Source organism: Hyla sarda, chromosome 6 (assembly GCF_029499605.1).
Source record: "Hyla sarda isolate aHylSar1 chromosome 6, aHylSar1.hap1, whole genome shotgun sequence".
NCBI classification, from domain to species: Eukaryota; Metazoa; Chordata; class Amphibia; order Anura; family Hylidae; genus Hyla; species Hyla sarda.
Window position 1 is genome coordinate 144,130,329 of NC_079194.1, and position 27,793 is coordinate 144,158,121.

The window sequence follows — 27,793 nt, forward strand, 5'->3', positions numbered from 1 at the left end:
ACATCACTTAAAGGGGTATTCCACCCCTAGACATCTTATCCCCTATCCAAAGGATAGGGGATAAGATGTCAGATCGCCGCGGTCCTGCTGCTGGGGACCCCCGGGATCCCCGCTGCGGCACCGCGCTATCATTATAGCACAGAGCGAGTTCGCTTTGCACGTAATGATGGGCGGTACAGGGGCCAGAGCATTGTTACGTCACGGCTCCGCCCCTCGTGATGTCACGGCCCGCCCCTTTCAATACAAGTCTATGGGAGGGGGCGTGGCGGTCATCACGCCCCCTCCCATAGACTTGCATTAAGGGGACGGGCCGTAATGTCACGAGGGGCGGCGCCATGACGTCACAGTGCTCCGTCCCCCGTATCGCCCGTCATTACACACAGAGCGAACTCGCTCTGTGCTATAATGATAGCACGTGCCGCAGCAGGGATCCCGGGGGTCCCCAGCAGCGGGACCGCGGCGATCTGACATCTTATCCCCTATCCTTTGGATAGGGGATAAGATGTCTAGGGGCGGAATACCCCTTTAAGCTTAAAGGGGTACTGCCACCCTAGACATCTTATCACCTATCCAAAGGATAGGGGACCCCCGCAATATTGCATGCGGCACCCACCTGTTTCTTACCCTCCAGCGCTTCCGGACAAGAAACAGGTGGGTGCAGCATGCAATATTGCGGGGGACCCCCGCAATCAGACATCTTATTCCCTATCCTTTGGATAGGGGATAAGATGTCTAGGGTTGGAGTACCCCTTTAAGAGGTAGATTGCCCATCAGTCCAGGAGATTTATGTCATTTTCATTCTGATCCTTTTTATGTTATACACATCCTTGTTAGAGGCAGCTTGAATCGTCAATCCACAAGCCTCATGTCGTCTACATCAAGATTACCACTTTACGTCTATTGGAAACGATCGCATATCATCGCATGTCTCAGATGTATACATAGCAATTGTGTTGCTATCTTCATCGTACGTGTTTCTTAATGTGGTACCTTCTCAGGTGAAGTTCTCTTCTCTTCACATTTTGGTGATTAATACTTCAGTGTGGGATAGATTCAGGGCCTCATGTTGTGTGCTGTTCATGTCTGTCGCCACCATTTAGAGGTGAATCACCTCTTTCAGCTCGTGTGACCTTTAGGTCAGACTTGTGTCCAGTTCATGGTACGTCTCTCTGCATCCCAAGGCAGTTGTCTTATCATTTGCAGGGTAGCCTGAGGATTCTGCCTGAAGGCGCACACAGCCTCATGTCATGTATATGTCCTTACAAGTCCTTATGCCATGCACAAATATATTTAACATGGTCTTCGCTCAGTTTCGGTCCATTGTTCCTGTTAAACGCAACTAATACAAAGTACGCCCTAGCAGGTAATATTTTGCCACTTAATCTTAACCACAGGTTTTATTATTTATGGCCATTGTCATACCAATTATCCTTGCTTTCCAGAAGCACCCAGGTACTGCTATTATGTGGGCATCATATTTTAAAGTAAGACATTTTCTTAACCTGTTCAGGACCCATGACGTATGCATACGCCATCACACCCTGGGTCTTAAGGACCCATGACGTATGCATACGTCATGTCTTTTCCTGGTCTCCGCCGCTCACCCGGCGGAGATCGGAAGCGGATCCCTGCTGAAATCCTTCAGCAGGGATCCAGGGCAAACGCCGAGGGGGGCCATGTATGCCCCCCATGTCGGCGATCGCCGCAAATCGCAAGGGAAATCGCCCTTGCGATCTGCGGCGATACCGGGCTGATCGGGTCTCTGGGACCCGACCGCCCGGTAATTTCGCATGATCCCGGCTGTCACAGACAGCCAGGACCATGCTAAAGCATAGGAGCGAGGTGGCAAGCCTGCCACCTCCTCCTATACCCTGCGATCTGTCGGTTAGTTAACCGACCAATCGCAGGAGGGGGGGCGGTTACTTCCTCCCGTCCTGCCCGGCCCCTTGAAGTCCGGAGAGGACGGGAGGAAGACCGGAGGATGCGGCGGGGGACGGGGGAGTGCTGGGGACCGGCCCCGGTACTTACCTCGTCCCTGAAGACCCGGATCCCGGCGGGGAAGATGGCGGCAGCGGCGACAGGTGAGTAGATCTTCAGCCGCGGTCGGGCCCTTTACAGCAATGCACGTCGCCGTAAAGCGACATGAATTGCTGTATTGGGACCCTATATACTACAACTCCCAGCATGCCCAGACAGCCCTTGGCGTCTGGGCATGCTGGGAGTTGCAGTTTTGCAACATCTGGAGGACTACAGTTTGGAGACCACTGTGCCCTTCCAGATGTTGCAAAACTACACATTCTCAGCATGCCCTTACTGTCCAGGCATGCTGGGAGTTGTAGTTCTGTAACATCTGGCCCTTCAGATGTTGAAGAACTACAACTCCCAGCATGCCTGGACAGTTTTGGCATACTGGGAGTTGTAGTTTTGCAACATCTGGAAGGGCACAGATTGGGAACCACTGTATTAGTGGTCTGCAAACTGTAGTCCTCCAGATGTTGCAAACTACAACTCCAAGCATGCTGGGAGTTGTAGTTCGGCAACATCTGGCTCTAAAGATGTTGCCGAACTACTACTCCCAGCATGCCTGAGAATGTTTGGGAGTTGTGGTTTTGCAACAACTGGTGGCACACTGGTTGGGAAACATTGTCTGTTTCCTAACTCAGTGTTTCCCAACCCGTGTGCCTCCAGCTGTTGCAAAACTATAACTACCAGCATGCACTGATAAACTGTGCATGCTGGGAGTTGTAGTTTTGCAACAGCTGGAGGTCCCCCCCTGTGAATGTACAGGGTACTTTCACATGGGCAGGGGCTTACAGTGAGTATCAGGCTGCAAGTTTGCGATGCAGCAAATTTTGCGCGGCAGCTCAAACTCGCAGCGGGAAAATCGCTGTAACCCCCCCTGCCCGTGTGACTGTACCCTAAAAACACTACACTACACTAACACAAAATAAAATAAAAAGTAAAAAACACTACATAAACACATACCCCTACACAGCCCCCCTCCCCTCCCCAATAAAAATGAAAAACGTCTGGTACGCCACTGTTTTCAAAATGGAGCCTCCAGCTGTTGCAAAACAACAACTCCCAGTATTGCTGGACAGCCGTTGACTGTCCAGGCATGCTGGGAGTTTTGCAACAGCTGGAGGCACCCTGTTTGGGAATCACTGGTGTAGAATACCCCTAAGTCCACCCCAATGCAAATCCCTAATTCAGGCCTCAAATGCGCATGGCGCTCTCACTTCGGAGCCCTGTCGTATTTCAAGGCAACAGTTTAGGGTCACATACGGGGTATCGCCGTACTCGGGAGAAATTGCCTTACAAATTTTGGGGGGCTTTTTCTCCTTTCACCCCTTATGAAAAGGTGAAATTGGGGTCTACATCAGCATGTTAGTGTAAAAAAAAAAATTTTTTTACACTAACATGCTGGTGTTGCCCTATACTTTTCATTTTGACAAGAGGTAAAAGGGAAAAAAGCCCCCCACAATTTGTAATGCAATTTCTCCCGACTACGGAGACGCAAAGTGCTCTGGGGGCGCACAACAAGGCTCAGAAGGGAGAGTGCACCATGTACATTTGAGGTGATTTGCACAGGGGTGGCTGATTGTTACAGCGGTTTTGACAAACGCAAAAAAAAAAACCCCCATATGTGACCCCATTTCGGAAACTACACCCCTCACGGAATGTAATGAGGGGTGCAGTGAGAATTTACACCCCACTGGTGTCTGACAGATCTTTGGAACAGTGGGCTGCGCAAATAAAAAAATTTGTACAGCCCACTGTTCCAAAGATCTGACAGACACCAGTGGGGGGTAAATGCTCATTGTACCCCTTGTTACGTTCCTCAAGGGGTCTAGTTTCCAAAATGGTATGCCATGTGGGGGTTATTTTGCTGTCCTGGCACCATTTAGGCTTCCTAAATGCGACATGCCCCCAAGCAAAATTTGCTCTCAAAAAGCCAAATATGACTCCTTCTCTTCTGAGCATTGTAGTTCGCCCATAGTGCACTTCATGTCAACTTATGGGGTACCTCCATACTCAGAAGAGATGGGGTTACAAATTTTGGGGGCTATTTTCTGCTATTAACCCTTGCAAAAATGTGAAATTTGGGGGGAAGCACACATTTTATTGAAATTTTTAAAATTTTTTTTTACATATGCAAAAGTCGTGAAAGACCTGTGGGGTATTAAGGCTCACTTTATTCCTTGTTACGTTCCTCAAGGGGTCTAGTTTCCAAAATGGTATGCCATGTGGGTATTTTTTTGCTGTTCTGGCACCATAGGGGCTTCCTATATGGGACATGCCCCCCAAAAACCATTTCAGAAAAACGTATGCTCCAAAATCCCCTTGTCGCTCCTTCCCTTCTGAGCCCTCTACTGCGCCCGCTGAACACTTTACATAGACATATGAGGTATGTGCTTAGTCGAGAGAAATTGGGCTACAAATAGAAGTATACATTTTCTCCTTTTACCCCTTGTAAAAATTCAAAAATTGGGTCTACAAGAACATGCGAGTGTAAAAAATGGAAATTGTGAATTTTCTCCTTCACTTTGCTGCTATTCCTGTGAAACACCTAAAGGGTTAAAATGCTGACTGAATGTCATTTTGAATATTTTGGGGGTGCAGTTTTTATAATGGGGTCATTTGTGGGGTATTTCTAAGATGAAGACCCTTCAAATCCACTTCAAACCTGAACTGGTCCCTGAAAAATTGTGATTTTGGAAATTTTGTGAAAAATTGGAAAATTGCTGCTGAACTTTGAAGCCCTCTGGTGTCTTCCAAAAGTAAAAACTCGTCAATTTTATGATGCAAACATAAAGTAGACATATTGTATATGTGAATAAAATAAAATAATATTTGGAATATCCATTTTTATTACAAGCAGAGAGCTTCAAAGTTAGAAAAATGCAAAATTTTCAAATTTTTCATCAAATTTTGGGATTTTTCACCAAGAAAGGATGCAAGTTACCAAAAATTTTTACCACTAAGTTAAAGTAGAATATGTCACGAAAAAACAATCTCGGAATCAGAATGATAACTTAAAGCATTCCAGAGTTATTAATGTTTAAAGTGACAGTGGTCAGATGTGCAAAAAATGGCCGGGTCCTAAGGTGTAAAATGGCTGGGTCCTTAAGGGGTTAAAGGGGTACTCCACTGGAACGCATTTTTTTTTTTAAATCAACTGGTGCCAGAAAGTTAAACAGATTTGTAAATTACTTCTACTAAAAAATCTTAATCCTTCCAGTACTTATCCGCTGCTGTTATGATCCACAGGAAGTTCTTTTCTTTTTGAATTTCCTTTCTGCCTGACCACAGTGCTCTCTGCTGAAACCTCTGTCCATGTCAGGAACTGTCGAGAGCAGGAGAGGTTTTCTATGGGGATTTGCTCTTACTCTGCACAGTTCCTAAAATAGAGATGTCAGCAGAGAGCACTGTGGTCAGGCAGAAAGGAAATTCAAAAAGAAAAGAACTTCCTGTTGATCATAACAGCAGCTGATAAGTACTGAAAGGATTAAGATTTTTTTAAAGAAGTAATTTACAAATCTGTTTAACTTTCTGGCACCAGTTTATGAAAAAAAAAAAAGTTTTCCAGTGGTGTACCCCTTTAAGTCCCCAGTCTTAGCCTGTGTAGGTGTTGTTTGTGCTTACAGTTTGGGTTACAAGCTATGGTTGGTATCTGGCTTGGTCCTGGGGAGAAGGGCTAACTCAGGTAAGGGCATTTAGGTGTGTTGCGAGCATTGCATAGAAATGTTCTTAGCCTTATAGTTGCTTAGACCGTACTAGGGATCGACCGATTATCGGTATGGCCGATATTATCGCCCGATAATCACGATTTTGGGCATTATCGGTATCGGCAATTACCTTGCCGATAAGCCGATAATGCCCCGCCCCCCACACCGCCCCCACCGCACCGCGACCGCCCCCCCCCCCCCCGACCCGCCGCACCGCAACCGCCCCCCCTATCCCCCCCGACACACCGCACCGCGTCGCACCCCCCCACCGTAGTGCTGGGCGGTATACCGGTATGGGTTTTTGCCCATACCGCTATACCAGTCGGGCCCCTCCCCCACCCTCCGAGTCAATAAAAAATTTTTTACTTACCCGTAATGGGGGTGGTCCGGGCCATCCATCCTTCCTTCCTGTAGTGTCCGGCGGCATTCCGGGTGGAGGGTGAACCGGTCCGGGCTGTCCTTCTCCGGGGGTCATCTTCTCCACTCCGGGCAGGCTCCGGCCTAGTACGCTGCATAGACGCCGCTACGCAGCGTACTAGGCCGGAGCCTGCCCAGAGTGGAGTAGATGACTCTCGGAGAAGAAGGACAGCCTTGTCCGGTTCACCCTCCACCCGGAATTCCGCCGGACACTACAGGAAGGAAGGATGGATGGCCCGGACCACCCTGACAGGTAGGGGGAGAGAAGCGGGTGGTGGCAGCGGCGGCCTATGGCACCGCAAAAGCCACTGCAGTGCATTGATTTAAAGCGCCCGCTTTAAATCAATGATCTGCAGCGGTGTCGAGGGGGAATAAATAGCCGATAACTTATACCGGAATATCGGTATAAGTTATCGGCTATCGGCCCTAACCTCCACCGATTATCGGTAACGGTATCGGCCCTAAAAACCCGATATCGGTCGATCCCTAGACCGTACTGATGATAGTCAGTTGTTTACTTGTGTAATGTCCCTAAAGTTGCTGGTCCTTAGGCTAAGGTTATCAAATTTTGCCTCATAAATGTAGGCATTAGGGGTCAGTGCTTTGGGATTACAATGGGTTAGACCTTCCTATCTAGTAATCTTTGGCCCCTTCTTTAGGCATACTTACACGGCCTAACAGTGCACACCCCAGGCAATTAGGTCACCCTCCACAAGTGGGAGAGGACCAGTATATTTAGTTATGTAGTTCTGGCTTTTTGATCACTTTTTCTAAAAAAAATGTTTGGGATGTAATGTAACCAAAAATCAGCAATTTTGGCGTTTGGAATTTTTTTGCGTTTACACCGTTCACCGCGCAGGATCAGAAACATAATAAATTAATAGTTTGGACAATTACGCACGCGGCGATACCAAATATATGTATTTTTTTTGTTTGTACAGTGCTTTATTTTAAAAAAAATGGGAAAAGGGGGGTGATTTGAAATTTTATTAGGGGAGGGATTTTCTTTTCATAAAAAAAAAAATTCCTATTTTTTTTTTATACACATGTTTTGGCCACCTAGGGGCCTATCATAAGCCATCATCAGATGGCTTACATAGATCAATGTCATGCTAGATGCTGATCTATTAAATCTGTGCTCGATTGCTAAAGGCTGCCAAAGGGAGCCCTAAGCAATAACAGAACCAGGGAAGACACCGAGGACACGTTAAGACCTCAGGCTTCCCTAGCAACCCATAGCCCAATTACACCGTGGGGGGCTATGGCACCACTAGATACCAGGGAATAGGGGCATTTAATCTTTAAATGGTGTGATCTGTATAGATTGCAGCGGACATCTTCTGGTCGTGACGCGGACCCGACTTGCGGGCCCCTGTCATGTCTGCCCACCCGACCCATGACGTACATGTATGTCATGGGTCGGAAAGGGGTTAAGATGGTCTGCATCAATATCTGATGACTTTAGGATGTTAGAAGGGTGGGATGTATAGTTTTATTGAGGATGCATTCTATATATGTGATTTTGGGAGTCCCATGTGACTATTTTTTGGTCCCACATTTGATCCCTATTATACTTTGTTACAATTTTGTGTGATGTCTGCAGAAGGTTTTGTAAGTGTCTATGGCACAATAATTCCTATTTAGTGATGGGATAGGGTTGGAGTGGGAAATGTTTGCTATATCTATGATGTTTCAGTATTGTAGTGTTTTTGGAGGAATATTTCATTAAAAATAAAAAAATCTATTCTGCTATTAAAGGGGTAGTCCAGTGGTGAAAAACATATCCCCTATCCTAAGGATAGGGGATAAGTTTCAGATCTCGTGTACAGGGCCCCAGCTCGCTGGCCAGATAGCGCGTGTTGACCACCGCACGAAGCGGCGGCCGACACACCCCCTCAATACAGCGCTATGGCAGAGCTGGAGATTGCCGAAGGCAGCGCTCCGGCTCTGCCATAGAGTTGTATTGAGGGGGCGTGTCAGCCGCTGCTTCGTGCGGTGGTCAACACGTCCCCTTCCCACGGGCTGTCGGGGCCCCGTACAGGAGATCACGGAGGCCCCAGCGGTCGGACCCCCCCGCGATCTGAAACTTATCCGCTATCCTTAGGATAGGGGATACATTTTTCACCACTGGATATCTACTTTAACTAAAAAAAAAAACAATTATTCCATCAGACAAGCTTCGTCAGGTCAGTCTGTTGGATCTATACTCGTGAATGATAATGTGGTAGAGGGTGTGAGATGCAGGGCAGATGGAATTACCCTACGGGCAGATGGCATTAAAGGGGTTGTGCGCTGCCCTGACTTTTGGAGCTCCGCTCACAGCGTCCGGAAGTTCATTACTCCGAATGCTGGGTGCGGGCTTCCGTGTTCGCGGCCTCCGGGCGTGACGTCACGCCCGGCCCCTCGTGACGTCTCGCCCGCCCCCTCGTGACGTCTCGCCCGCCCCCTCAACAAAAGTCAATGGGAAGGGGTTACGCCCCCTTCCCATAGACTTTGGTAGAGGGGGCGGGCGTGACGTCACGAGGGGGCGGGCGAGACGTCACAAGGGGGCTGGTGTGATGTCACGCCCAGCGGCCGCGAACACGGAAGCCCGCACACAGCGTTCGGAGTAATGAACTTTCGGACGCTGTGAGCGGAGCTCCGAAATTCAGGGCAGCGCACAACCCCTTTAACCCCTTGTATTCGTGACGCCACGGTGTGGTTTATCCTCAATACCACCCGAAGGTATACCGCTGGATCCTCGGCTAGGCACGGGAGCAATAATGATTCCGACGCCAAGTTACGGAACAACGGTAGCTTTACTGAGTTAGACAGGTGGAATAGTCTATACAGCTTAGCCAGGCCCACGGAGGTGACCAGCAACTTCAGAGACCTTAGAGCTTGCTGGGACTTGTAGTGGACTGGGACAATTTTTATGCAGGCCATGATGACTGATGACAGGTTGACTTTGACTGACTTGACTGAGACTGACTATACCCTGTTTGTAGCTTACCAGGCTCTGACTTGACCTTTGGGGCAATGGACTTGAGAATCCGTAGCTGCTTGACTGAGTTTAGGCCTCCTCTGGACTTCAGATACACCTAGGACTTGACTTCACTGGACCTCAGCAAAGACTTAACTGGAACTCAAGAGAGCGAGCTAGCTCCTCCCAGGGCTTATATCAGTGAGACTAGGAGGGGTCCCATAGGTCACCCTTAGGTCACATGGTCATTGATACCTCACTGGGTTACAATCACATGACAACTGTTCAATCACATGACAACTGTTCTTAAAGCTATAACACTTTTATATACAATACACAGTGTAAAGATAATCATACAAGGGGAACAGTTGCAGGGGGGCCCAGGGGACACTGCAGGGAGGCTGTCTGACAGGACAGCAAGGTTACAGGGGTACAACTCCTGTACTGGGCCACCACAATAATCTAAGACCCCATCTTTACAACCAAATAAAACAAACTTAAATTAAATAAAATGTCATCTTAAAGTCTCAATCAGGGGCTGCAGACTGACTCGACAGGAAGCTTGTCTGATGGAATAAGTTCCCAATGGTGTCAAGCAGTTTGCAGAGTACTGTAATACATGGAACCTATAACCTTTCATTGACAACCAATTGTAAGTATGTGTTAATAAGATACAAACAATGCAGTTAAAAATGTCTGCAAAGGTTTCTCTAGCCTTTAACAAAAAATATCCGGTTACCTGTTTAGCCACCTCTCCCGCTCTTCAGCCAGCAGTTTGACACCTTGCTTTACATTGCCCTTTTCCAGCATCATGTAGGCTGGAGCCCAGGCCTTGTTAGCTGCTGGCCCACTCCTTAGCCCTTCTTCTCTGCCTGCCATACAGCCAAGCAGATCTGCCACACAGGCAAGGGCCCGGGCAGCGACCCCAGCATCATCCGTCATAGAAGCCACTGTATAATAACAAGAAACCTGGTTAATATAACTGCTTGGTCAAAGCACCTATAGTCCAAAAGGAGTTATGGTTTTTTTTTAACGTTTGGTATTAATTTAATGTAGTGATTGTATGAAGAAAATATAAATCTACAAAAACCCAGCCCTTAATCTAGAAAAAGTACGCACCAATAACCAAAAACATGGTATCAATTACATTTTATTGGACAAATATTATAAATACAGAAACAGAATCCCCCCCCTAAAAAGCATGTATGACACTCAGACAAAGATAAAAAACAAGCAGTGGGGGAACACAGAGTAACTAAATATGGTTGTCAAACAAACAAAGCTGCCACTTGATAACATATCACCATAAATGTGCTTCCGGACGAAGCGGGGCGAAACAAGTGTGAGGTGGGGGAATACAGAAGTAGGTCACGCTACCTATTGTGGCATAAGCATTTGAGTCTGTTTATATATATTGTTTGATTTTGGTGCTAATGGTGCTGCCAGTACTCATTTTTAGCACATGATTGTTGCTTATGGACCTATTATACAGGGAGGGCCATTTATATGGATACACCTTAATAAAATGGGAATGGTTGGTGATATTAACTTCCTGTTTGTGGCACATTAGTATATGTGAGGGGCTAAACTTTTCAAGATGGGTGGCCATTTTGAAGTTGGCCATTTTGAATCCAACTTTTGTTTTTTCAATAGGAAGAGGGTCATGTGACAAATCAAACGTATTGGGAATTTCACAAGAAAAACAATGATGTGCTTGGTTTTAACGTAACTTTATTCTTTCATGAGTTATTTACAAGTTTCTGACCACTTATAAAATGTGTTCAATGTGCTGTCCATTATGTTGGATTGTCAATGCAACCCTCTTCTCCCACTCTTCACACACTGATAGCAACACCGCAGGAGAAATGCTAGCACAGGCTTCCAGTATCCGTAGTTTCAGGTGCTGCACATCTCGTATCTTCACAGCATAGACAATTGCCTTCAGATTACCCCAAAGATAAAAGTCTAAGGGGGTCAGATTGGGAGACCTTGGGGACCATTCAACTGGCCCACGATGACCAATCCACTTTCCAGGAAACTGTTCATCAAGGAATGCTCAGACCTGACACCCATAATGTGGTGGTGCACCATCTTGCTGGATAAACTCAGGGAACGTGCCAGCTTCAGTGCATAAAGAGGGAAACACATCATCATGTAGCAATTTAACATATGCAGTGGCCTTGAGGTTTCCATTGATGAAGAATGGCTTAATGTAGAGATGGTACAAGGTAAGTTAAGTAAAGTAAATGTAAGCAAATCTCCAGGGCCGGATGGACTACACCCAAGAGTTCTTAGAGAGGTAAGTTCAGTAATATCTGTACCCTTGTTCATGATATTTAGAGATTCTCTGGTGTCTGGTATTGTGCCAAGGGACTGGCGCAAGGCTAATGTGGTACCAATCTTCAAGAAGGGCTCTAGGTCTTCGCCAGGCAATTATAGACCGGTAAGTCTAACGTGCATTGTGGGTAAATTGTTTGAAGGACTTATAAGGGATTACATACAGGAATACATAGGGGATAATAGTATTATAAGTGATAGCCAGCTAAGGATAGAAGTTGTCAAACCAATCTAATTTGCTTTTATGAAGAGGTGAGTAGAAGCCTTGACAGAGGAATGGCTGTGGATATAGTGTTTCTGGATTTTGCCAAAAGCGTTTGATACTGTCCCTCACAGACATCTGACAGGTAAGTTAAGGTCCTTGGGCTTGGAAACTTTAGTTTGTAACTGGATTGAACACTGGCTCATGGATCGTACCCAGAGAGTGGTGGTAAATGATTCGTACTCTGATTGGTCCCCGGTTATTAGTGGTGTACCCCAAGGTTCAGTACTGGGCCCGCTGTTGTTTAATTTATTTATCAATGATATAGAGGATGGTATTAACAGCTCTGTTTCTATCTTTGCAGATGACACCAAGCTTTGTTGCACGGTACAGTCTATAGAGGATGTGTATAGGTTACAAGATGACTTGGATAGACTAAGTGTCTGGGCATCCACTTGGCAAATGAGGTTCAATGTGGATAAATGTGAAGTTATGCATCTGGGTACTAAGAACATGCATGCGTCGTATGTCTTAGGGGGGATTAAACTGGCAGAGTCACTGGTAGAGAAGGATCTGGGTGTACTTGTAGATCACAGACTACAGAATAGCATGCAATGTCAGGCTGCTGCTTCCAAAGCCGGCAGGATATTGTCATGTATAAAAAGAGGCATGGACTCGAGGGGCAGGGACATAATACTCCCCCTTTATAAAGCATTGGTACGGCCTCACCTGGAATATGCTGTTCAGTTTTGGTCGCCTGTTCATAAAAGGGACACTGCGGAGTTGGAAAGGGTGCAGAGACGCGCGACTAAACTAATATGGGGCATGGAACATCTTAGCTATGAGGAGCGATTAAAGGAGTTACAATTGTTTAGTCTTGAGAAGAGACGTTTAAGGGGGGATATGATAAACGTATATAAGTATATAAATGGCCCATACAAAAAATATGGAGAAAAACTGTTCCAGGTTAAACCCCCCCAAAGGACGAGGGGGCACTCCCTCCGTCTGGAGAAGAAAAGGTTTAGTCTAAAGGGGCGGCACGCCTTCTTTACCGTGAGGACTGTGAATTTATGGAACGGTCTACCTCAGGAACTGGTCACAGCAGGAACAATTAACAGCTTTAAAGCAGGGTTAGATACATTCCTGGAACAAAATAACATTAATGCTTATGCAGAATTATAAAACTACATCCTTTTCCCTTATCCCCTTACATCCTTCCCTTCAATCCCCTGGTTGGACTTGATGGACGTATGTCTTTTTTCAACCATACTAACTATGTAACTATGTAATGGCCCCACTATCTTTGTACCCCATATACCACACCATACCATCAATTTTTGTGTTCCAACAGTCTTGGAGGGATCTATCCAATGTGGGTTAGTGTCTGACCAATAGCGGTGGTTTTTTTTGTTTACTTCACCATTCACATAAAAGTTTGCCTCATCACTGAACAAAATCTTCTGCGTAAACTGAAGGTCCTGTTCCAATTTTTGTTTTGCCCATTTTGCAGCACCTGAAACTACGGATACTGGAAGCCTGTGCTAACATTTCTCCTGCGGTGTTGCTATCAGTGTGTGAAGAGTGGGAGAAGAGGGTTGCATTGACAATCCAACACAATGGGCAGCACATTGAACACATTTTATAAGTGGCCAGAAACTTGTAAATAACTCATGAAATAATAAAGTTACGTTAAAACCAAGCACATCATTGTTTTTCTTGTGAAATTCCCAATAAGTTTGACGTGTCACATGACCCTCTTCCTATTGAAAAAACAAAAGTTGGATTCAAAATGGCCGAATTCAAAATGGCCACCACCCATCTTGAAAAGTTTCCCCCCTCACATATACTAATGTGCCACAAACAGGAAGTTAATATCACCAACCATTCCCATTTTATTAAGGTGTATCCATATAAATGTCCGGCACTTTATATGCACACCGACACTTTATTCTGTATCAAATGCATATTTAAACATGTACACACTGCCCAATGTTACTGCCAGTCTATTATAGTTTACTGTTATCATGATTATATTATAGCACATTTATGGTGATATTTTATCAAGTGGCAGCTGTGTTAGTTTGACAACCATATTTAGCTACTCTGTGTTCCCCCTCTGCTTGTTTTTTATCTTTGTCTGAGTGTCATACATGTTTTTTAGGGGGGGGGGATTCTGTTTCTGTATTTATAATATTTGTCCAATAAAATGTAATTGATACCATGTTTTTGGTTATTGGTGCGTACTTTTTCTAGATTAGGGGCTGGGTTTTTGTAGGTTTATATTGTCTGAGTACCCTTTGCCTATTTATGTTTTTTCAATTGGTGTATTGGTGGTCTTACACATATTGTTTTTTATGGTATGAAGAAAACCCTGAATGCTGTCTGTAACAATATGAACTGTTATACTCTACATAGACATAATGCCAGTAGTTGTATTACATTTTTATCTCTTCTAACTTTCTTATGTTTGATCATTGTGGAGGTCTTACCAATATCCAGTGTTTCCAGGAGATTGTTGTGGGTGCCCTCCAGAACAGCTGCTCGGATTATTGGCATCAAACTCCTCTCCTCCCTGCCCAGAAGAATTCTCTGCACTTTCTCCTGAGCCTGGCTGAAGAAAAGCTCCCTACGAGCCTGTAGTGATCTTTCCTGGTCACGATGCTGTCGGATCTGCTGCCAAGACATACGCCAAGAATTGCGCCAGAGCTGAAGGTGATGCTGTGTGTTTTGATCCCTTGGATTGAGGAACCAAAGAACATCTTCCACCCCCAGAGTTTGAGAAGGGTGAAGAACAGGGAACAAGTGGGCAGTTAACACGCTCTTCTCACTACTGCACTCATAACCCCAGAGGTCGCTCTCACTGTAAGCAGAAGCACAAGAGAAAACATTATTGGTACCCTAGAAAATACTAACCACCAGCAGCCACCAGCTGCAACCACCACTCACCAAATCCCTGTATTCTGAAAGAATTTATTCCAAGGCATATTGAGAAATGTGGGAGATCCGCCCTCAGTCGGGAGCTGGAGCACACAACACACAAATGGCATTAGGGTGTCACATATGGCGGTACACATGTTTATCTAGAACAACTACTCATAGCCAGCGAGAACCAGGGGTTAGGCAGTACCTCCAGGTGATCATCTGCCCCTAGAAGACTGTAGACTGTCAAAAGAAGGGACTGGACTCGGATGGGATGAGCTTGTAGAATAATATCCTTCAGGTGATGCCCTTGAAGCTTGGAGGATGCCATGAGGTCAATTCCATTCATGAGACACCCACTACCTATGCATAGGGGACCCTGTGACGGAAATAGAAAAAAAAATTCTATTGTGTTTGAAGAGAGTGATGTGAGGAGCAGAAGGGTGTGACATAAGGACCAGAAAAGGGGCATTAAGTATTGTGACAAGATGACTGGAAGATGGGTGATAAGTGGTGGCAACATGAGGAGCAGAGCGGGTGCAGTAGGTGGTGGTGACTTGCAACAGTCACATGTGGATTACCTGTAGGTGACAGTTCTGAATCACACTTCCCTGGGACACAGAAATCTCCCCACTTAAGCGACTGTTGATCACACAGCTTCCATCTTCTACTAACTCAGGATGCTAAATGCAGACATACAGCCCTTTAAGACACTTTGCATTTCACACCACATAAAGCAACTAGCGACCAAATATATTTAAAGTATTCTAAAATAAAGGTGCAGCTCAGTGCTGTGTTCAGAGCTCATCCATCCCACAACACCAGCCCCCCAAAAACCATCGTACCATAACTGAGGAATGCACAATCTTGCTGCGGTTGCCCCCAGCTGGGGCCGATTTGACCAGATTAGCAATGTAATCTCTGGCACGCAGGGATAGATACTCGTAGCTGCCATCCTGAATGTACACTGTAGGCATAAACATATAGGACACAAGTGATCATCAGTTGTGACATTCTCCAGTGAATGCCGTCAGCTGTACAGTGGTGCCTGTGCCATTAGAGTCATTAAACCTTACAGATAAGTTCTTACTTACAACCACATGGTTAAGTTCTTACTTCCAAAATGTAGAGGTACTTATATAAGTAATGATAAAGGGACCTTTCTCCTTATTTTGGATTAGCTGTTCTTTTTAGACACCTTTCTATAATCTTGGGAAGGTTATGCAGCTTCTGCCACATTATGGCATTATATCATGAATTTCTTAATTTACAACTGATGTGATGGCTACAACTGAGGACATTCTCCCAAATGTGAAAGTCCCAATACTAGTAATGATAAAGGGACCTTTCACCTTGCATTGGATTCATTTTTGACTTTGATAAACAATAGAAGATGTGTTATCAGCTGCTCTCTTTGGACACTTACCCATACTCAGGGGAAGGTCATGCAGCTCTTGCCACAGTACAGCCCGTGCATTTCTTAACTTATGGCTCAGGTGTTGGCTCCCGCTCAGGAACATCTCTTGACTGACATTGAGACACATGCTCATCAGAATATCAAGGAACAGGGATACCTGGGAACGAATGTGGATGTCAAAGGACTTTCCATAAGGCTGAGACACCCAAAATGAAGACCATCAACTCACCTCAAGGGGTTCAGCCCCCGAATCCAGACCCTGGTATGTGCAGCCGGTCAAAGGTGCCACAGCAAGAGTGTTGAGAAAGCGTTCGGCTGTCTCTGTGGAAAGGAAGACTATGCCTGAAACCTATGACAGAAAGGGAAATACAGAATGAGAATAAAACCAAAGAGGAAGCGGAGACTGGAGAAGAGAGAATAGGAAAGAATAAGACAGAGTTGAGGCTAAAGAGCTTGTAGAGACAACAGGGGAGAATAAGAGATAACTGAGGCTAATAAGAGTGTGGACAGAAAAGGGGAAAATAAGCCTAATTTTAATTTAACTACTAGCAGAGTGGATACAGTAGGGGAGACTAGACCTGTGTTACCACATTTGTGTTTTTGTTGTGTTTCTTTGCTTACATAATTTGGACCTAAATTGTCTTTGTGGACTTTGCAGTATGATCAGCATTGCCAGGGTTAATCAGATCCTTTATGAAAAGAGAGATTGACGCAAGATTCAAAAAGGCATGTGTTTATTTTAATGCATTATTTATGCTGCCCTTAAAGGGGTACTCCCACCCTAGACATCTTATCCCCTATCCAAAGGAAGTCCGGAAGTCTGTGACATCAGTACTCTGCCCCCGTGTGATGTCACCCCCGTCCCCTCAATGCAAGTCTATGGGAGGGGGCGTGACGCCCCCTCCCATAGACTTGCATTGAGGGGACGGGCGTGACATCACACGGGGGTAGAGTCCTGACGTCACGGACTTCCGTTCCCGGAGTCGCGACTCAGACCCTCCAGCAGTTCCGGTGAAAAACCAGGTGGGTGCTGCATGCAATAATGCGGGGGTCCCCAGCGGCGGGACCCCCACGATCAGACATCTTATCCCCTATCCTTTGGATAGGGGATAAGATCTCTAGGGTGGGAGTACCCCTTTAACACATGTGGGAACAAGGCCTAAGAGTCAGCTGAGGCTAAAGAGAGTGTGAAGAGAGTGAGCAGGTGATGGAGTATGAGAGAACTACCAGTGGAACATGCTGATCATCCAGGAGACAGGCTCTGATCTGCTCTGTGGAGCCACGGTATACAATGTCCCTCACAATTCCCTGTAAGAATAAAGCTGACATGGAGACAACAGTCCCTGGCAGGTCTCCAGAGAGAGAGAGAGATGTTGTGCTCCACTTACTTTCTCATTTGTCAAGTACACACCATGATTCCTTGCATATTCTGGGGTTCCAGGCAGAGAGATGACACGAGCCCCCCTAAACTCCAGCCAGTTAATTCCTGTACATTACACACACAATGAGGTCAGATTAGTTATAATGTTAGTAAGGTGGAAGAGACTTGAATAAGAAGATAGTGAGTAAGGAAGTAACATGGAGGATTGGGGTAAAGTAAGTCATTAGACTGAACTCACGTGGTTTTGTATGAAGGGACAGTGTCATGTCAGTGCTGCATATCCAGACACCAGGAGGTGACTCAGGGCACAGCTGGGGGTGGGGGGGAGACTCATAATAAATTTCAAGTTACCAATCCCTGCAATGTTGACAATCCAGACACCCAGCCATACACACAGACCTTACCTGGTGCCTTAGTGTAGTCAGCAGACTGTCTATGTTACAGGTAACAGACTCCACCTCCATTTTGGGATCCTCCAAAGGGAGAGCGATAAAACCTCGCCCACAGTCGTCAAACAAGAAATCCCGACCCTGTAACAGAAGCATGATGTCTTCTCAGCCCCTAGCCTCTACCGCACATTCCCCCATAAATATTACACCTTTACCGCGTGTAGGATGAGCAGCCGTGCCCCCTGCAGGACATCAGAGGAAACTACCTGAAATAAAAGGGACATCATGAATACAGATGATGTATAAGGAAGGGATTACATGAAAAACAAATGCTCCAACTCACCGTGTATCCGGCCCGGGAACTCAGATGCTCTGCAGCCACTAGGAGGGCATTAAGTGTGGCACCCCCACTCCCCACATGAGCCTGGGGGTCTTCCACAGTCAATATAAGGGTGTCAGCGGGCAGGACACCACGACGCTGTCTGATCTCTAGTTCTAGGAGGACAATGATGGATGACAAAGTCAGTGTAATGGACCAATGTAATACTGTAGATCTTTTTATTAAAATTTCAAACATAACAATAAAAAATTACAAACATAAACATATCATATTCGACAAAACATATCAATATAACGAATCATAAAACCATAGCATAAAATACAACACCGGTCCACCCCACACTCATTCCTGCACACAAACAAATATATACAATATTTACAAAAGATATAATACCCATACCATACTAATAAACTATATACACTAATATACACTAATACTAAATGTGAATTTCCTGGCCCAGTTGCAATACCAAAAACCCAATACCAATAATATACCAAAAAGAATAACAACAACAACAACAATAATAATATATACAAAATAATAAAAAAACAACACAAACAAAATAACACCCCCTTTTTTTTTTGGCCCTGAGCTGGTCCCGCATCCCATGCCCCCAGTACATGTTACCAGACGTCCATGAACCAGTCCAGGATTTTCTGTATATATAAAAGTCCCTACTGTATTGTACTCCAGAGCTGTAGGGGGAGTCACATATATAACTATCCAATACTGCTTCTAAAGTTACATCCTGTATTGTAGTCCAGAGCTGTATTCACTATTCTGCTGGTGGAGTTACTGTATACATACATTATATTATTAACCAGTACTGATCCTGAGTAACAGCCTGTATAATATCCACCAGTCTGGAGAATAATACAAAATTTAACTTAGCCTTTGTACAGTATAAGGTCAGGGCTACCCTGAACATTTTGTAGCACTACAAGTTTTTTTTATTTTTAAATACATTTTATTAACAGTTAATGAAAAATGATGACCCAAAGTAAAACTATAAAGCCCAGATCAGAAACAAAATAAAACTAACATAATACAACATAAATTCTCATTTAGCGCAAAGGAAACACTTCAAAGAGGAGACTATCGTTACCTCTTTGAAAACCAATATATAATAGACAGAGCAGACCAGTGAAATTATGGTCAATCAATATGTGGAAAACATTTTCCTCTAAAAGTTCCACGTTGTATGTTGAAGGTGTTTCATGACAATAGACCTTTTCCGTGGAGTCTAGTAAGTATTGGAGAAAGCTTTTCTATTTTTTGGAGAGAAACTCTTGGCCTCCCGTTCTTTATTTTGTAAAACAATAATCAATTGTATATAGAGGGGATATTAAAATTTGTGTATAATTTCTGATCATGTTGGCATTGACAGATGTATCCAACGAGGTAAAAGGCAAGATTACAAGATTTATTTTAACTATTGAATGAAGCTGTAGCCCACAAGATTGCACACAACTTAATGTATTGCTTTGGACTGCAGCTGTAGCGTTACAAAAGTGTCATAGTGTAGCCCTAGCCTAGATGTAGGTACACAGTGACCCAACCAGCAGAACAGTGGGTGCAATTCTTTAGTATAATACAGGCTTACGAAACATGCACGGAAAAACTCATGCAATGTACGTCCCATTGTTTTCACTGTGATCAAATGCATGCACATATGTGGCTGGAATTCAAGGATACCCTTGTAATCTCTAATGCATATTTCAATGTTTATCCTTAAGCTACAAAAGGGTTAAAATTCTGATTTTATTGCTCCAATGTATGTACAAAAAAAAATGTACTTGACAAACATCTCCTCCAGTTGTGAATACAGCTTCCCTTTGCTCCCCCCAGCGGCACAATGGCCGGGTAGTGTCCCCCAAGTAAGTCAGCAGGACAAAGGTATAATTGAATAATTAAATAATCAACATAAGGTTAAGGGTATATATCCAGCCAATCTCAAGCCCAGTGAGTTGTTTTTTTCTTGTCCTTACATATAGTTACATAGTTTACAAGGAGAAAAAAAGACAAGAGTCCATCAAGTTCAACCTAAAACCCTACTGTCTGTGTTGATCAAGAAGAAGGCATAAACCCCCTATGAGGAAGATACCAATTGCCCCATAACAGAGTTACCCCATTTTTTTAAATTTTATTAGCTTTTTTGGACTTTAGAGATTATCCTGTGTGGCAACCAGTCGGCTTTCTGCTACATGGTGCTGTGTTTTTTTCTCTCTATGCTTCTGTGGAGTGATAAGTCTCTGCTTAGATTAGAGTATTTAAACCGAGCAGTGGAGACTAACTCAGCCAGTACTTCCTGGACAGGTCAAGTGACTGCAGTTGTTATTTTGGGGGCCATATTCTTTCCTTGTTCGCTTCTTGCTGCCATTCAACTCTGGGTCTGCTCTTTCTTGCTACCCTTCCTTCCCTGTTATTGATCCTGCCCCATGCACTAGCTTTCTATTTTCCAAGGTCTCTCTTCTCCTTAGTACTGTGCTTGTTTTTCCATTTTATTGTGTGTTTTTCTCCACATGTTATGCCTGGATTCAGGTGCAAAGGGGTCCAATGGTTGCAAAGCTACTTCTAAGAGAAAGCATTTGTGTTGTAGTGAATGTGATACCCCACTTTCTGACAATGACTACACCACCTGCCTTGCCCGTTGCCCCAAGTCTGCCAACTCAACTGAACCCAGTATCAGGGATATCGTCATTTGGATCAAAGAATTTGCGCGTTCTTCCATTAAGGTGATAAATAACTCTTTAACCCAGGAAGAGGGCTAGACAAAGTCAGTCATTGCCCTGTTCCTATTCTGAAGAAATTTCAGAATTAATGATGCGGTGTAGTCTTCAACTGAGGAGGAGGTCAGAGTAGGAAGAGGCCACCTCATCTTTATTGAGATGGCCTGGGGCCTTCAAGATGGATGAAGTTATCCTTTAACCTTATGAGAAGCTGAATAGAGGAATTCAGAAGAATCTCCGGTGTTATGCAAGCACTTCAGAATGCTTTTTCTCATTGATGAGGAGCAGTCCAAGTCTTGGATCCAACCTTCTCAGGACATAGCATGTGCCTGTGGAGAATGGTTCAAATCTCTGTGACCCTATAGATCATACTGTGCCAGGTCAAGGTTTTGTTGTCAATTATGAACACACAAGAGCCCACAGGAAATGGTTAGCCAGGATTCAGGATTAGGTGTATTCTGGCATTAGGGAGGTGATCAGAGGCCTAGCTAGAAACCACAGGGCCCGATGCAAAAAATTGTCTCGGGGCCCCCTCGAGTCCTCTCTTGGCACCTCTGCCCCCAAATCCCTAAGTCTTCTCCTGGCACCTCTGCCCCCCCCAGATCCCTAAGTGCTCTGCAGGCTCCTTTGCCCCACCCCAGACCCCTAAGTCCTCTCCAGGCTCCTCTGCTCCCCCTCCCCAGACCCCTAAGTCCTCTCCAGGCTCCTCTGCCCCCCTCCTCAGACCCCTAAGTCCTCTCCAGGCTCCTCTTCCCCCCTCCCCAGACACCTAAGTCCTCTCCAGGACCTTCTGCCTGCCTTCCCAGACCCCATAGTACTGCTCCAGAAGGCTGTCAGAACATGATAGGGGTTGTAGTTGTGCAACAGATTGGAGAACACCAATCAAAACCAATATTCCCCAACCCATCAGTGGAATATTTTAGGTTTATGCTGCCCTAAGTGGACCCATACCACATCGCCTCCTGGACCCCCATCCCTCCGCATTGATGTATAGTGTATGTATGTATTTATGATAGATGTAAATATGACTGTGTATGTATGTATGATAGATGTTTGATCTATCATACATACACACATCTATCATACACATTTATCATACATACCCACATCTATCATGCATATATACATCATACATATACACACACACCATACATACATACATACATATACACCCCCCCCCCCCCCTCTTATCCTCGGTCTCCTCATCACCCTGCCCCTACACCCAATCTTTGGTCTCCTCAGCTCCCTCCCCCTGCACCCCATGGTATAGCATTGATCAGTGTACTCAATCAAGAGAGTGCATGTTAATAAGGTAATAAAAGTGAATTAACCCCTTCCTAATAAAAATTGTAATCCCCCTCTTTTCCCATTTTTCTTAAAATTAAATAAATAAAAAATAATCATATGTGGTACTGCCGCGAGTGTAAATGTCCGAACTATTGAAATATAAGGGTAGCTAAACCGCACGTAAAAAAATACTAAAGTCCAAAATTGTGCATTTCTGGACACTTCATATACCATTAAAAAAATGTATAAAAAGCGACCAAAATGTCCCATAGAAAAAAAAAAATGGTACCAATAATAACAACTACAGACCACGGCGCAAAAACATTAGCTCTAATATAGCCCAGTATGCAGAAGAATAAAAGAGTTATAGGGGTCAGAAGAGGACAATTTTAAACATACTCATTTTGGTGTATCTAGTTATAATTTTTTTTAAAGTAGTAAAATAAAATAAAACCTACGTGAATTGGGTATCCTTGTAACTGTATGGACCTACAGAATATAGATTCGGTAAACAATTTTACCGAAAATTGCACTGTGTAGAAACGGAAGCCCTAAAAAGTAGCAAAATTTTTTTTTTTTTTTTTTTTTTTATGTCACCCCACAAATAATTTGTTTTTGTTTCGCGGCAGATAATGTTATAAAATTAGTGATGTCATTACAAAATACAATTGGTGATGCAAAAAACAAGCCCTTATATGGGTCTGTAGGTGCGAAATTGTAAGAATTATGGGGGAGATATATCATTACTTTTAGAGAATTTTTATTGTCTATGTTTTGGCGCAGTTCAGGTGCAAGCAGCATATTTAGCGACTTTTATGCGTCTTTTGATATAAACATTTTCACTCTTTTTACCTACCCATAGAACTTTTTCTTTTTGACCATGCAGTGGTCATGTATTTATCATTTGTGACTTTTGTCAAAAGTTGCTATTTTGTGCACAAAGGTATTTTTATAGGCGCAAAGCTACACCCCCTACCAGTAGGCGTGAGAATCACTTCTACCTTCCACAATTCAACCTTTAACCTCTTGTGGACGACAGCGTCCCACTCCCCTATTATGACATGTGCTTAGGAGCTGAGCGCGGGTCATAGCTGGATGGTTCTGGCGGCTATCTGCCACCAGTACCCATCTCTAATGCCAGACATCACCGATCATGGTGATGCCCGGCTTTAACCCCTTAGACACCGCAATCAAATTTGATTGTAGCGTCTAAATTGCAAGTAAAAATGTCCCGGCAGCTCCGTGAAAGTAAGTAAAAACACCTAACCTGCCAAATTCAGGACCTGGGAAAGTGTCTACTTCCCTCCCTCACAAGTGTCTAGAAAAAGTGTATGTGGTAGAGCTTTTCCCACCACAGCAGAGTTGCGCAAAATTCATGATCCTGCTGCACCTTCTTGATAAATAAGATGAACGCTAGTCAAACCCACCACCAAAATAAACATGGGAAAATAGCTCTACCGTAGACATTCTTTGATAAATCTGGGCCTATGATTTTTAGAAAGGGAGGAGGAAAAAATTAAAGTGAAAAAACGAAAATTGTCCTGGTCCTTAAAAATCGGGCTTTGTCCCCAAGGGGCTAAGCACTCTGTCATGTTCTTTCTAGTTTTTGTTCTCCTCAGCCCCCTCCTTGGTCTCCTCAGCACCCATCCCCCCACCATCCTTGGTCTCCTCAACAACCCCCCCATCCTTGGTCTCCTTAGCCCCCCCCTGCACTCCATCCTTAGTCTCCTCAACACCCCCCCCCCCAAATGTCTCCTTGGTCTCATCAACGCCCCCCCCCCCCCCCCCCACAAATGTGCTGGAAGAGACGGGTAGGGATCTCAGGCGGCGCCCGAGGGTCCGACCTGCTGCCGTAGCAGCAGCAGCAGATAGTGTAGTGGCAGGGGGGCCCTGCAGGCCCCCCAAGGCTATGGGGCCCGGTCGCGATTGCGACCCTTGCGACCTCTATAGTTACGCCACTGGAGGTGATATTTTCTCCTCTTTTAAACAAGTCTCCTTGGCAGTGGACTATTATAATTTCACTTCTCAGGAGGTTAGGCTGGCCTAATGACATCTGCCCACACTTGCCAGGCGTGTAGTATGGTTAAGACCATGGTCAGGGGATAACCCCTCGAAATATAACTTGTGCAACCTGGAGTTTTCCCTTAACGGTTCTTGGGTCTGGAACTTGATTCTCTTTTGGAATCGCTTTTAGACAAGAAGGGCAGTTCCTTCAAAATCTTCTTAGCTCACTCAGTCTTCACTGGTGGTTAATTTTAGCCAGATCTGTCTATCTGGTTAGTGCCACTCTGAACCTTCTTTACTCCCTAGGCTGGATCTAACACTGGGAGAAATCCGAGCTCTCCCCTGCCACAAGAAGGTTTTTGGGGTTTATTATAGATGTCCAGAACAAGAGGTTGTACCTCACTCAGGAGAAAAAAAAGCAGGTAGGATCCTGTTTTCATTGGTCTTCTCACTCGCTCAGGACTCTTAACAGGTATTTAGGCCTGCTGTCATCCTCTGCAGATGCAGTGCTCTGGGCATTGTGACATTTAAAGGGGTTATCCAGGATTAGAAAAGCATAGCTACTTTCATTTGGAAACAGCACTACTGTTGTCCTCAGTCTGCAGCTCAGTTCCATTGAAGTAAATAAAGCCTAGTTGTAATACCATACATAACCTGAGGACAGGTGTGGTGCTCAATTGCAAGAAATCAGCATTGCTTTTCTAATACTGGATAACTCCTTAAAGAACCCTCAAGAGAACAAGCGGTTGTCAGACTGTGGGTCTGCAAGTCAACAGTGGTCAGTCCCTGGCCTGGTGGGATGAGATAAAGGATGGAGGCTCCCTGGAAGATCCTCACTGGCTCACTTTAACGACAGGTGCCTCAGGTAGAGGCGGGGGCACTTATCTTTCAGACTTGACCATCATCAGGGTTTGGTCCTCTGCAGAGCGTACGCTGCCCTTAAATGCAAGTGAACTTAAGGGCCCTTTGCCACTTTTTTTTATCTTCTCTGGGGCAAGCAGTGAAGATCAGGGCTGACAACATGGTGTGCATGTTTATATAAACAAGAAGGGTGGCACCAGATCGGAAACCCTTCTAAAAGAAGTGGGTAAGATCTTAAGGGTAACCGTGTTACCTGCAGCCCACATAAAGAGAGAAGCGGATGAAACTGCAATCACCTAAGTAACAATTTGTTGATTTTGATTTGATTTTTTTTTAATGAAAAAAATATATTTCTCATGGGGACTGTAGAAAGGCTTTTTGCCCTTAAAACTGGCAAAAAAAGTGTCTGAATGGGTTCAGCCAACCTTTCCCAGGTAGATGCAGCCCAGACACACTATGCAATGTACATAGCTAGTGGGGGAACTCTTATGATAATTGCTTCATTAAAGGGGTATTCCAAGGCAATTTTTATATATCAACTGGCTCCAGAAAGTTAAACAGATTTGTAAATAACTTCTATTAAAAAAATTTAATCCTTCCAATAATTATCAGATGCTGAAGTTGAGTTGTTCTTTTCTGTCTGTCAACAATGCTCTCTGCTGACATCTCTGCTTGTCTCGGGAACTGCACAGAGTAGAACAGGTTTGCTATGGGATTTGCTTCTAAACTGGACAGTTCCCAAGACAAGTGTCATCAGAGCAGAGAGCACTTAGACAGAAAAGAACAACGCAACTTCAGCAGCTCATAAGAACTGAAAGGATTAAGATTTTTTAATAGAAGTAATTTACAAATCTGTTTAACCCCTTAACGACCACGGACGTAAATTTATGTCCTGGTTTGGCAGGACTTCTCGCACCAGGACGTACATTTACGTCCTGTGTATGACCGCGAGCATCGGAACGGTGGTTGCGTCAGCAGCAGCCGGGGACCCGCCGGTAATGGCCGACATCCGCGATCGAGCGTATGTCCGCCATTAACCCATCAGATGCCGTGATCTGTACAGATCATGGCATCTGCGGCAGTGCGGTACTTTGAATGGATGTTCGGATCGCCTGTAGCACTGCCGCGGCGATTCGATCATCCAGCATGGCTGCTGGAGGTCCCCTCACCTTGCTCCAGCCGTCTCCCGGGGTCTTCTGCTCTGCTCTGAGATCGAGCAGACCAGAGCAGAAGATCACCGATAATACTGATCAGGGCTATGTCCTATACATAGCACTAAACAGTATTAGCAATCAAAGGATTGCTATAGATAGTCCTCTATGGGGACATAAAAAGTGTAAAAAAAAGTTGAAAAATGTAAAAATAAAAAAAAGTTAAAAATCCCCTCCCCCAATAAAAATGAAAATTTTCCGGTTTTCCCATTTTAAATTTTTTCCCAATGTAAAAAATAAAAAAAGTCCAAAAATTCCGCTTTTTTTCACATTTTATTAAAAAAAATGAATAAAAAATGATCTGCAAGTTTTATATATGCAGTTTTAAGCGGTACAAAAATATAAAAGTATCTAGCCATGGGTATCACTTTAATTGTATTGAACCACAGAATAAAGAACACGTGTCATTTCTACCATAAAGTGTACAGTGTGAAAATGAACCCCTCCAAAATGTGCAAAATTGTGGTTTTCATTAAAATTTCCTTCCTAACAATTTTTTGGGGGGTTCGCCGTACATTTTATGGTAAAATTAGAGGTTTCATTACAAAGTGCAATTAGTCACGCAAAAAACAAGCCCTTATATGGGTCTGTAGATGGAAACATAAAGGAGTTATGGATTTTAAAAGGCAAGGAGGAAAAAACGAAAATGCAAAAATAAAATTGGCCTGGTCCTTAAGGTGAAAATGGGCTTGGTCCTTAAGGGGTTAACTTTCTGGAGCCAGTTGATATATATAAAAAAAAGTTTTTCCCTGGATAACCCCTTTAACCCCTTCATGACCCAGACCATTTTCACCTTCAGGACCTGGGCATTTTTTGAAAATCTGACCACTGTCAATTTAAACATTAATAACTCTGGGATGCTTTTACTTATCATTCTGATTCCGAGATTGTTTTTTCGTGACATATTCTACTTCATGTTATCGGTAAAATTTCACTGATATTTGCATCCTTTCTTGGTAAAAAATCTAAAAATGTCATGAAAATTTTGAAAATGTAGCATTTTTCTAACTTTGAAAGTCTCTGCTTGAAAGGAAAATGGATATTCCAAATAAATTACATATTGATTCACATATGCAATATGTCTACTTTATGTTTGCATAAAAAAATTGACAAGTTTTTACTTTTGGAAAACACCAGAGGGCTTCAAAGTTCCGCAGCAATTTTCCAATTTTTCTCAAGATTTTCAAAATCGTAATTTTTCAGGGCCCAGTTCAGGTTGGAAGTGGATTTTAAGGGTCTTCATATTAGAAATACCCCATAAATTACCCCATTACAAAAACTGCACCCCCCAAAGTATTCAAAATGACATTCAGTAAGTATTTTAACCCTTTAGGTGTTTCACAGGAATAGCAACAAACTGAAGGAGAAAATTCTAAATCTTCATTTTTTACACTCGCATTTTCTTGTAGACCCAATTTTGAATTTTTACAAGGGGTAAAAGGAGAGAAATCACCCTAAAATTTGTAACCCAATTTCTCTCGAGTAAGCACATACCTCATATGTCTATGTAAAGTGTTCGGCGGGCGCAGTAGAGGGCTCAGAAGGGAAGGAGCGACAATGGGATTTTGGAGAGTGAGTTTTTCTGAAAGGGTTTTTGGGGGGCATGTC

General features: G+C 44.2%; 1 protein-coding gene across 5 annotated transcripts in view; it reads right to left on the reverse strand.

Annotated features, from left to right (window-relative positions):
• FCSK (fucose kinase) overlaps positions 1-27,793 on the reverse strand; it is an 86,182-nt gene that overhangs the window by 4,772 nt on the left and 53,617 nt on the right. For 4 of the 5 annotated variants that reach the window (XM_056525432.1, XM_056525434.1, XM_056525433.1 and 1 more), the window contains exons 3-16: positions 18,097-18,248; positions 17,969-18,019; positions 17,769-17,894; positions 17,603-17,675; positions 17,372-17,469; positions 17,211-17,291; positions 16,213-16,332; positions 15,993-16,140; positions 15,412-15,533; positions 15,148-15,249; positions 14,775-14,945; positions 14,594-14,667; positions 14,137-14,507; positions 9,848-10,058 (exon numbers count right to left, since the gene is read on the reverse strand). In XM_056525432.1, coding sequence (XP_056381407.1) covers positions 9,848-10,058; positions 14,137-14,507; positions 14,594-14,667; positions 14,775-14,945; positions 15,148-15,249; positions 15,412-15,533; positions 15,993-16,140; positions 16,213-16,332; positions 17,211-17,291; positions 17,372-17,469; positions 17,603-17,675; positions 17,769-17,894; positions 17,969-18,019; positions 18,097-18,248 — 1,900 coding nt within the window. Of the gene's footprint in view, positions 1-9,847; positions 10,059-14,136; positions 14,508-14,593; positions 14,668-14,774; positions 14,946-15,147; positions 15,250-15,411; positions 15,534-15,992; positions 16,141-16,212; positions 16,333-17,210; positions 17,292-17,371; positions 17,470-17,602; positions 17,676-17,768; positions 17,895-17,968; positions 18,020-18,096; positions 18,249-27,793 lie in introns of those variants that run through there. The other variant, XM_056525436.1, reaches the window with a different exon arrangement.